This window comes from Rhinopithecus bieti, unplaced genomic scaffold, assembly GCF_001698545.2.
Source record: "Rhinopithecus bieti isolate Rb0 unplaced genomic scaffold, ASM169854v2 scaffold_41082, whole genome shotgun sequence".
Lineage (NCBI taxonomy): Eukaryota > Metazoa > Chordata > Mammalia > Primates > Cercopithecidae > Rhinopithecus > Rhinopithecus bieti.
The window spans coordinates 151,954-162,319 of record NW_016817890.1 but is presented as its reverse complement, the minus strand read 5'-3'; the positions used below and the strand labels follow the sequence as shown (position 1 = coordinate 162,319).

The following is a 10,366-nucleotide window of genomic DNA, read 5'->3' as shown; positions in this document are numbered from 1 at the left end:
GGCGTCGGAGGCGCATGCTCTGTAGCGGTCTCTGCCCCCAGCATTGGCGCCGGCGCGGGCCTTTGAGCCCCGCCCGCAGAGCCCCTCCCGCAAAGCCCCACCCGGGTGCGCGGGCATGGCGGCCAGCCTGTGGATGGGCGACGTGAGTGAGGGTAGTAGTCCGGGGTCTGAGGACGAGGAAGCGTCTTGGTTTCGCGAGGGAGGAAGTGTCTGAGGAGGAGGGGACTTGGGATCCCAAAAAGGGGAGACGTGTGATGGGGTTCTTTTTGGTGACACAGAAGCGAATTCCAGCATCTAAGTGAAAAAGCTGAGTCCGTGAGACTAGGGGTCCTGGGGCCCCACCTGGGTTCGTGGGAGGGAAAGGTGGTGCTTTGGGGACATAGAATGGGAGGAATCGAAGGACTGAGGCGCGCTGTTCTAGGACCGGAGGAGTGGGGTTTCTAGGTCCAAGGGTAGGCTCCCTAAAGGGGGCAAGCTTAAACCAAAGGAGCTGGGGTTCAGGCCGCTCAGCGGAGGCGAACTTCGCCCCTCGCTCCCCCAGCGGCGCGTAGCCAGCCCTGGGCTGACGCAGAGGGGCTCTGGAACCCGGAGTGGGAAGCCCGGCTGCCAGCCTGAGCCGCTGCGCTCTTGTTTTTACGCAGCTGGAACCCTACATGGATGAGAACTTCATCTCCAGAGCCTTTGCCACCATGGGGGAGACGGTAATGAGCGTCAAAATTATCCGAAACCGCCTCACTGGGTAAGTCTCATCTGAGGTCTCTCTTAATACATCTCGTTGCAGCTGTCATGTATGAGAATGTAAACATCGTAGTCATGGCTTCTCACTAACCCTAGTGATAGTCACTGTAAAATTATAACGGCTAACATTTTGAGGTCCTAATGAGTGGAAGGATAGCATGTAGCTTAAGGGCAGGACTTGCCAGGCGTGGTGGGTCACACCGTAATCCCAGCACTTTGGGAGGCCGAGGTCAGGAGTTTGAGACCAGCCTGGCCAACATGGTGAAACCCTGTCTCTACTAAAAATACAAAAATTAGCTGGGTATGGTGGCAGGCACCTGTAATCCCAGGTACTGGGGAGGCTGAGGCATGAGAATCGCTTGAACAAGGGAGGCGGAGGTTGCAGGGAGGCGGAGGTTGCAGTGAGCCGAGATTGTGCCACTGTACTCCAGCCTGGGCAAGAAGAGGAAAACTCTGTCAAAAAAAAAAAAAAAAAAAACCAAAGGCAGGACTCAAGCGAGACTGGGTTTGAAAACTATTTCTACTGTATGATCTTGGGTAAGTTACTTAACTGCTCTGTCTCATTCGCTTTGAGTATAAAAATGGAAATAATAACAGCACATATCTCCTAGAGTTATGGTGAGGATTAAATGAGTTAATTCACATTCATCATTAGGACAGTGTCTGGCATATAGCATATGCTCAGTAAGTATAGTCAGATTACGATCTGCTGAGTAATAAGCACTTTACATTTATTATCTTCTTAAAACCTCAGACACTTCTGAGGTAAGTACGTACTATTATGAAGAGGCTTAATTAAGAGTTACAATAAAGCCTGGCGCGGTGGCTCACACCTGTAATCCCAGCACTTTGGGAAGCTGAGGCAGGCAGATCACGAGGTCAGGAGATCGAGACCATCCTGGCTAACACGGTGAAACCCTGTCTCTACTAAAAATACAAAAAGTTAGCCAGGCATGGTGGCAGGTGCCTATAATCCCAGCTACTTGGGAGGCTGAGTCAGGAGAATCGCTTGAACCCGGGAGGTGGAGCTTGTAGTGAACTGAGATTGCGCCACTGCACTCCAGCCTGGGTGACAGAACGAGACTCCATCTCAAAAAAAAAAAAAAATTATAATAAATAACAAGTCAGGACTTGAATTTGAGTCTATCCTGAAAGCTCATGAGGGCCCTTAACTCTTATGTCATTCATTTAAAAAATTGTGGAGGCCGGGCGCGGTGCCTCACACCTGTAATCCCAGCAGTTTGGGAGGCGAGAAGGGCAGATCACCTGAAGTCAGGAGTTCGAGACCAGTCTGACCAACATGGAGAAACCCCATCTCTACTAAAAATAAAAAAATTAGCCGGGCATGGTGATGCATGCCTGTAATCCCAGCTACTTGGGAGGCTGAGGCAGGAGAATCGCTTGAACCTGGGAGGCGGAGGTTGCAGTGAACTGAGATCGCGCCATTGCACTGCAGTCTCGGCAATAAGAGCGAAACTCCGTCTCAAAAAAAAAAATTGTTTGCGGAGATACTACAATGTGCTACTGTTCTAGATTCCTGGCTGAAATAATCCAGATATAGCCCCTGCTGATGGAGTTTACTACATTCTAGTGGGGAATGAGACAGTAAATAAGTAAACAAAACCAAATACACAATATTTTCAGATAGTGGTGCTCTATTGCCTCCATTTTCTTCTTTCTCTTTGAGGTCTTAGTTTTCCTTAGGGAATTATCCATTTGTTAGTGTTTATTGAGCAGCCACTCTTTTCTAGGTACTCTGCTACATGTGGCTTGCTAAAACATCAAATGGTTTAAAAGTAGAGATGAGACATTTGAAAGATACTTTGTGTATTCAGAACCCCATTACCTAGGAAAATATTTTTCTGACTGGTAAATCATGCCCACCTAAATATTTCTCTTCTTGCTCTTCTAAGCAGAAAACCCCAGATAATCAGCTACTGGTATGAAAATTCATTCTGTAACACTTTCTTTTTTTTATTGTTATTATTATTATTTTTTAATTATACTTTTTAAGTTCTAGGGTACATGTGCACAACATGCAGGTTTGTTACATATGTATACTTGTGCCATGTTGGTGTGCTGCACCCATCAACTCGTCATTTATATCAGGTATAACTCCCAATTCCATCCCTCCCCCCTCCCCCTCTGTAACACTTTCTACTTTTTAAAACACTGGCATAGGCTGGGCACGGTGGCTCATACCTGTAATCCCAGCACTTTGGGAGGCTGAAGCGGGCAGATCACTTGAGGTCAGAAATTTGAGACCAGCCTGGACAACATGGTGAAATCCCGTCTCTACTAAAAGAAATACAAAAATTAGCCAGGTGTGGTGACACACACCTGTAGTTCCAGCTACTTGGGAGGCTGAGGCAGGAGAATCGTTTGAACCCAAGAGGCAGAGGTTGCAGTGAGCTGAGATCGTGCCACTGCGCTCTAGCCTGGGCGACAGAGGGAGACTTTGTCACAAAAATAAATAAATAAATAAAACACTGGCATAGATTCTCACATTTTAATCTTTTTTTTTTTTTCTGAGGCGTAGTCTCGCTCTGTCGCCCAGGCTGGAGTGCAGTGGCACAATCTTGGCTCACTGCCACTTCTGCCTCCTGGGTTCAAGCCATTCTCCTGTCTGAGACTGTCCAGTAGCTGGGAATTACAAGTGCCTGCCACCACGCCTGGCTCTTTTTTTTTGAGACAGAGTCTTGCTGTGTCGCCCAGGCAGGAGTGCAGTGGTGCGATCTCAGCTCTCTGCAACCTCTGCCTCCCAGGTTCAAGTGATTCTCCTGCCTTAGCCTCCTGAGTAGCTGGGACTACAGGCGTGTGCCACCACATCCAGCTAATTTTTTGTATTTTTAGTAGAGATGGGATTTCACCATGTTAGCCAGGATGGTCTCAATCTCCTGATCTCCGCCTGCCTCGGCCTCCCAAAGTGCTGGGATTACAGGCATGAGCCACTGCCGCCTGGCCTAATTTTTTCTATTTTTAGTGTAGATGGGGTTTCGCCATGTTGGCCAGGCTAGCCTCGAACTCCTAACCTCAGTTGATCTGTCTGCCTTGGCCTCCCAAATTGCTGAATTACAGGCATGAGCCACTGGGACCAGCCTTACTCTATTGAAATAAGATTTAGAACTCTTGTTTCTTACATGTTTCTTTTTTGTTTTTTGTTTTTTTTTTTTACTTTGAGATGGAGTTTTGCTCTTGTCACCCAGGCTATATTATATATTAATTTTTCTTGGGTCTTTTATCCTTTTCTCTAATCTTGGTGTTTTATTTTGAGACAGTGTCCGTCACCAGGCAGGAGTGCAGTGGTGCAATCTCAGCTCACTGCAATCTTCACCTCTTGAGTTCAAGCCATTCTCCTGCCTCAGCCTCCTGAGTAGCTAGGACTACACGCACGTGCCACCACGCCCAGCTCATTTTTGTGTTTTTAGTAGAGATGGGGTTTCACAGCACTGGCCAGGATAGTCTTGATCTGTTGACCTTGTGATCTGCCCTCCTTGGCCTCCCAAAGTGCTGGGATTACAGGCATGAGCCACTGCACCTGGCCAATACCCACCTAATTTTTGTCTTTTTTTTTTTTTCTTTTGAGACGAGTCTCGCTCTATCGCCCAGGCTGGAGTGTAGTGGCAAGATTTCAGCTCACTGCAACCTCCACCTCCCCAAATTCAAGCAGTTCTCCTGCCTCAGCCTCCCGCGTAGCTGGGATTACAGGCACGCGCCACTATGCCTGGCTAATTTTTTTTTTTGTCACCATGTTGGTCAGAACTCCTGACCTCGTGACCCACCCGCCTTGGCCTCCCAAAGTGTTGGAATTACATGCGTGAGACACCGCGCCAGGCCTGCCTGGCTAGTTCATTTATTTATTTATTTTTTGAGATGAAGTCTTGCTCTGTTGCCAGGCTGGAGTGCAGTGGCATGATCTCGGCTCACTGTTATCTCTGCCTCCAGGTTCAAGTGACTCTTGTGCCTCAGCCTCCTGAGTAGCTGGGATTACAGGCACACACCATCACACCCAGCTAATTTTTGTGTTTTTTTTTGTTTTTGAGACACAGTCTCGCTGTGTCACCCAGGCTAGAGTGCAGTGGTACGATCTCGGCTCACTGCAACCTCTGCCTCCCGGGTTCAAGCAATTCTCATGCCTCAGGCTCCCAAGTAGCTGGGACTACAGCACATAGCACCATGCCTGACTACTTTTTTTTTGTATTTTTAGTAGAGATGGGGTTTCATCGTGTTGCCCAGGTTGGTCTCAAACTCCTAAACTCAGTCAATCCGCCCGCCTCCGCCTCCCAAAGTGCTGGGATTATAGGCGTGAGCCACCGAGTCTGGCCAATTTTTGTATTTTCAGTAGAGGAGGGGTTTCACCATGTTGGCCAGGATGGTCTCCATCTTCTGACCTTGTGATCTGCCCGCCTCGGCCTCCCAAAGTGCTGGGATTACAGGTGTGAGCCACTGTGCCCGGCCTGACCTTGTCTCTTAAATAAATAGTCAGACTGTCCTGAATTCAGTTCTATACTTTGGCACATACCAGCTATGTGATTTGGTTTTCTTTTGTTTGTTGGTTTTGTTTTGTTTTTACAAGGTATCACTTTGTCGCCAAGGCTGGAGTGCAGTTGTGTGAACAAGGCTAACCACAGCCTCAACCTTCTGGGCTCAGGCAATTCTCCTGCCTCACCCATGCAGGTAGCTGGGACTACAGGTGCACTCCACCCATACCCAGCTAATTTTTGTATTTTTTGTAGAGGTGGTGTTTTCCCATCTTGCCCAGGCTCATCTTTTTATTGGTGATAGCTTTATAGGGTGATGTTAAGAAAATGTGACATTTTCAGTATAAATCTCTTCGGTTGTCATATTCTCTTACTTATATCTCTTAGTGACTCTTTCAAAGATAAAATGCTCAGAATCTCACAGACACCCCCTGGTTAGGTACAGTCTATCGGGTTTTTTTGAGACTCTGTCTCAAAAAAAAAAAAAGATAAAAGAAAAAATAAACATTTATCTATATTTGCTAGATAATTTCTTTCTTTTTTTTTTTTATTTTGGAGACGGAGTCTTGCTCTGGCTGGAGTGCAGTGCAGTGGTGCAATCTGGCTCACTGCAAGCTCTGCCTCCCGGGTTCACGCCATTCTCCTGCCTTAGCCTCATGAGTAACTGGGACTACAGGTGCCCACCACCACGCCTGGCTAATTTTTTTTTTTGTATTTTTCAGTACTGATGGCGTTTCACCATGTTAGCCAGGATGGTCTTGATCTCCTGACCTTGTGATCCGCCTGCCTCAGCCTTCCAAAGTGCTGAGATTACAGGCATGAGCCACCGCGCCTGCCTGATAATTTCTTTTCCTGAGCCATATGAAAGTAAATTGCAGGCTGGGAATGGTGGCTCACGCCTACAATTCCAGTGCTTTGGGAGGCCGAGGTTTGTGGATCACCTGAGGTCGGGAATTCAAGACCATCCTGGTCAACATGGTAAAACCCCATCTCTACTGAAAATCCAAAAATTAGCTAGGCGTGGTGGTGGGTGCCTATAGTCCCAGCTACTCAGGAGGCTGAGGGAGGAGGATCGCCTGCACCCAGGAGATGGAGGTTGCAGTGAGCCAATACTGTGCCCCTACACTCCAGCCTGGGCGATAGAGCGCATTGTGTCCCTTCACTGCTAAGGATCTCCGCGATCTTGCCAGAAACTGGACATTTTCTTACGTAACCACAATGATTATATTACACTAACAAAATTATCAGTGATTCTCTAATACCATATAATAGCAAGTCTACATTTAAATTTTTATAATTGTCCCCACAATATTTTTTTAGTGAATTATAATTCAGTCAAGGAACCTGCATTGCATTTAGTTCTTCTGAATCTCTTTTAATGTACAAAAGCCAACCTCTTTCTTTCTTCATACTGCTTAACTTTTTAAGGAGGTAAGGCTAGTTGTCTTTATAAGATGCTACATTCCGAGGCTGAGTGCGGTGTCTCACTCCTGTAATCCCAGAACTTTGGGAGGCCGAGGTGGGCGGATCACCTGAGGTTGGGAGTTCAATACCAGCCTGACCAACGTGGAGAAATCCCACCTCTACTAAAAATACAAAATTAGCTGGGCATGGTGGTGCATGCCTGTAATCCCAGCTACTCGGGAGGCTGAGGCAGGAGAATCACTTGAACCCGGGAGGTGGAGACAGGAGAATCTCTTGAACCCAGGAGTCGGATGTCACAGCGAGCCAAGATTGCGTCATTGCACTCCAGCCTGGGCAGCAAGAGTGAAACTCGGTCTCAGGAAGAAACAAGAAAAGATCATACTTTCTGGATTCATTTGTTTACTTGTGGTGTTTTGCATAGTCTGTCCCTAAAATTTCCTGGAAACTGGTTATTAGATCTAAAGGCTTGATGGGATTGCATAATACAATTTTGGCAAGAGTATTCACACATGATAAAATGCATAAATAAATGTTTACTAAATGAGTCTGGGGCCAGGTGCCTTGGCTCAAGCCTGTAATCCCAGCACTTTGGGAGGCTGAAGTGGGTGGATCCCCTGAGGTCAGGAGTTCAAGATCAGCCTGGCCAACATGACAAAATCCCATCTCTACTAAAAATACAAAAATTAGCCAGGCATGGTGGTGGGTACCTGTAATTTCAAGTATTCATGAGGATAATTGCTTGAACCTGAGAGGCTGAGGTTATCGTGAGCTGAGATCGAGCTGATTATCTGTCTCATAAATAAATAAATAAAGATGATGGAATCTTGGACTGGCCCAGATGGGCAATCCTTATATTCACGTTTGTAAATTAGGTCTGAGCTGGGGTATGGCAGGGAACAAAAACAGTGTTGACTCAGATTAGAAAACCGTTTCTTTCTCCCTTTAAGGCTAAGACCCATCTTGAGCCGGTTTTTTTTTTTTTTTTTTTTCAAGTCTCAAACCAGCCTGTTGCTCAGGCTGGAGCAGTGTGGCATGATCTCGGCTCACTGCAACCTCCACCTCCAGGGTTACAGCAATTCTCCTGCCTCAGCCTCCTGAGTAAACTGGGACTACAGGTATACGCCACCATGCCCAGCTAATTTTTGTATTTTTAGCAGAGATGGGTTTCAGCATGTTGGCCAGGCTGGTCTTGAACTCCCGACCTTGAGTGATCTGCCTGCCTCGGCCTCCCAAACTGTTGGGATTATAGGTGTGAGCCATCGCGCCTGGCCTCATCTTGAGCCATTTTATCTTTAACCATTTTCTTTCTCTGTTTGCTTTTTTTCCAGGATCCCAGCTGGCTACTGCTTTGTAGAATTCGCAGATTTGGCCACTGCTGAGAAGTGTTTGCATAAAATTAATGGGAAACCCCTTCCAGGAGCCACACCTGTAAGAACATTTAGATAATGATGATGTTGCCATTATTATTGTCATTGCTTACTACCATCTATTGAATCTCTACTGTATACTTTTTTTTTTTTTTTTTTCTGAGACGGAGTCTCGCTCTGTCGCCCAGGCTGGAGTGCAGTGGCCGGATCTCAGCTGACTGCAAGCTCCGCCTCCCGGGTTTACGCCATTCTCCTGCCTCAGCCTCCCAAGTAGCTGAGACTACAGGCGCCCGTCACCTCGCCCGGCTAGTTTTTTGTAATTTTAGTAGAGACGGGGTTTCACCATGTTAGCCAGGATGGTCTCGATCTCCTGACCTTGTGATCCGCCCGCCTCGGCCTCCCAAAGTGCTGGGATTACAGGCTTGAGCCACTGCGCCCGGCCTTCTACTGTATACTTTTTTTATTTAATCCTATAACAACCCTGTACAGTAGGCATTGTTATCTTTATAGGCCCAGGAAACTGAAGCTCAGGGAATTGATATAACTTGCCCAAGGCAACACAGGTAGTAAATGGCAGAGCCAGGATTCAGACTGAAGATTGGTTGCCTCCCAAATCCATGCCTTTCCATTCTGCATTGCTGCCTCCCATAACAGAAGACTTGAAACTATAGACCTCTTGCCTGATTGAGGAACTAGGATAGGCTGGCAGCAGCAAGGACACATTTCAAGAGAGTTGCATTCTGCTCTTCCCACAGTTACTTAGCTTACAGCTGCACCAGCTGGCACACCTGGGCTCATAGAACCATGGAGCTGGCAGTGCCCTTAGCGGTCATCCGTGCAACCCCCTCATTTTATACAGGAGAAAAAGCTGAGGCTTAGAGAGGGGGAGATGTTTTGGCCAAGGTAATTTATTTCAGTTTTTTTCAAATATCGTTCAACTCTTGAAACACCTTTCTCTGTTTTAGTTTCTTTGTTTTTAAACTTCCAGGCGAAACGTTTTAAACTGAACTATGCCACTTATGGGAAACAACCAGATAACAGGTAGGTACAAAGTCATGTCTAGACAGACGTAAGATGTGTCACTGTGCCCATCACTGCCATACAGGAGGAGGGGAGCGGGTTTGCCTGCACTTGGTCCCCTCCTGAAGGACAACGCCCTTCTCCCTTCCTCGCTGGTGGACCTTCCTGGTGTGCTTCATGCAAGGCCCTGGCTTTTCTGTATTTGGTCCCTACCCCTGGCTTCCCACCCTGCTACTCCTCACAGTATTGAAGTTTTATTCAATAAGAAATGCCCTGTTAACCAGGTTCAGTGGCTAATACCTGTAATCCCAGCACTGTGGGAGGCCAAAACAGGCTGATTGCCTGAGCCTGGGAGTTCAAGAATAGCCTGGGCAATGTGGCAAAACCCCGTCCCTACAAGAAAATACAAATATTAGCTGAGCATGGTGGCATGCACCTGTAGTCCCAGCTACTCAGAAGGCTGAGGCAGGAGGATCACATGAGCCCAGAGAGGGCTACAATGATCAAGGCTACCATGAGCCATGATCGTGCCACTGCACTCCAGCCTGGGCAACAGAGTGAGAACCTGTCTCAAAAAAGAAACCCAATGAATTGACCTGTTACAGCAACATAAATTGATTGGAATTTCAGGTTGCCATTTGAAAGCATTAAAACTGTACCAAAAGCTTAAAAAACATTTAGATGCATTAACCCTATAATTCAACTTCTCAGGATTTATTCATGGATGTGTGCAAAGATTAGCTTCAGATGTGTTCATTGAAGTATTGCGTATAATGACTAAAGTTGGGGAAAACCCAAATAACCTAATAGTAGGGAAGTGATTAAATTATGGTCATTAGTTAGGATGCTGTATATCCACTAACAAGTCATGTTGGAGTATACTGACATGTAAAGATGTTGGCAATATGTTGAAAGTGAAAAAAAATACTAGAAACAAAATACGATGGATCGTATTTATGAACATTTTAGAAGAAAAGCCATAAGAAAAGAAGATAAAAGTATACATATCAAAGCATTTATCGTGAGTGCCTTCAAGTGGTTGGGTTATAGCAATTTTGTTTTTCTTTGTGTCTTTGTGTATTCTTTTTTTTTTTTTTGAGACAGAGTCTTGCTCTGTTGCCCAGGCTGGAGTGCAGTGGCGTGACGTCCACTCACTGCAAGCTACACTCCCCGCCCTGGGTTCATGCCATTCTCCTGCCTCAGCCTCCCAAGTAGCTGGGACTACAGGTGCCCGCCACCACGCCCGGCTAATTTTTTTGTATTTTTAGTAGAGACGGGGTTTCACCGTGTTAGCCAGGATGGTCTTGATCTCCTGACCTCGTGATCTGCCTGNCT

The 10,366-nt window shown here is 46.6% G+C and overlaps 1 protein-coding gene across 1 annotated transcript in view; it reads left to right on the top strand.

Moving 5' to 3' along the window:
• The window catches only part of TRNAU1AP (tRNA selenocysteine 1 associated protein 1), a 25,285-nt gene continuing 14,919 nt past the window's right edge, over positions 1-10,366 (top strand). Inside the window, exons 1-4 of the mRNA XM_017856468.1 lie at positions 1-142; positions 642-739; positions 7,973-8,072; positions 9,000-9,052. Of these exons, the coding sequence (XP_017711957.1) occupies positions 116-142; positions 642-739; positions 7,973-8,072; positions 9,000-9,052 (278 nt within the window). The 5' untranslated portion in view covers positions 1-115. The remainder of the gene's footprint in view (positions 143-641; positions 740-7,972; positions 8,073-8,999; positions 9,053-10,366) is intronic.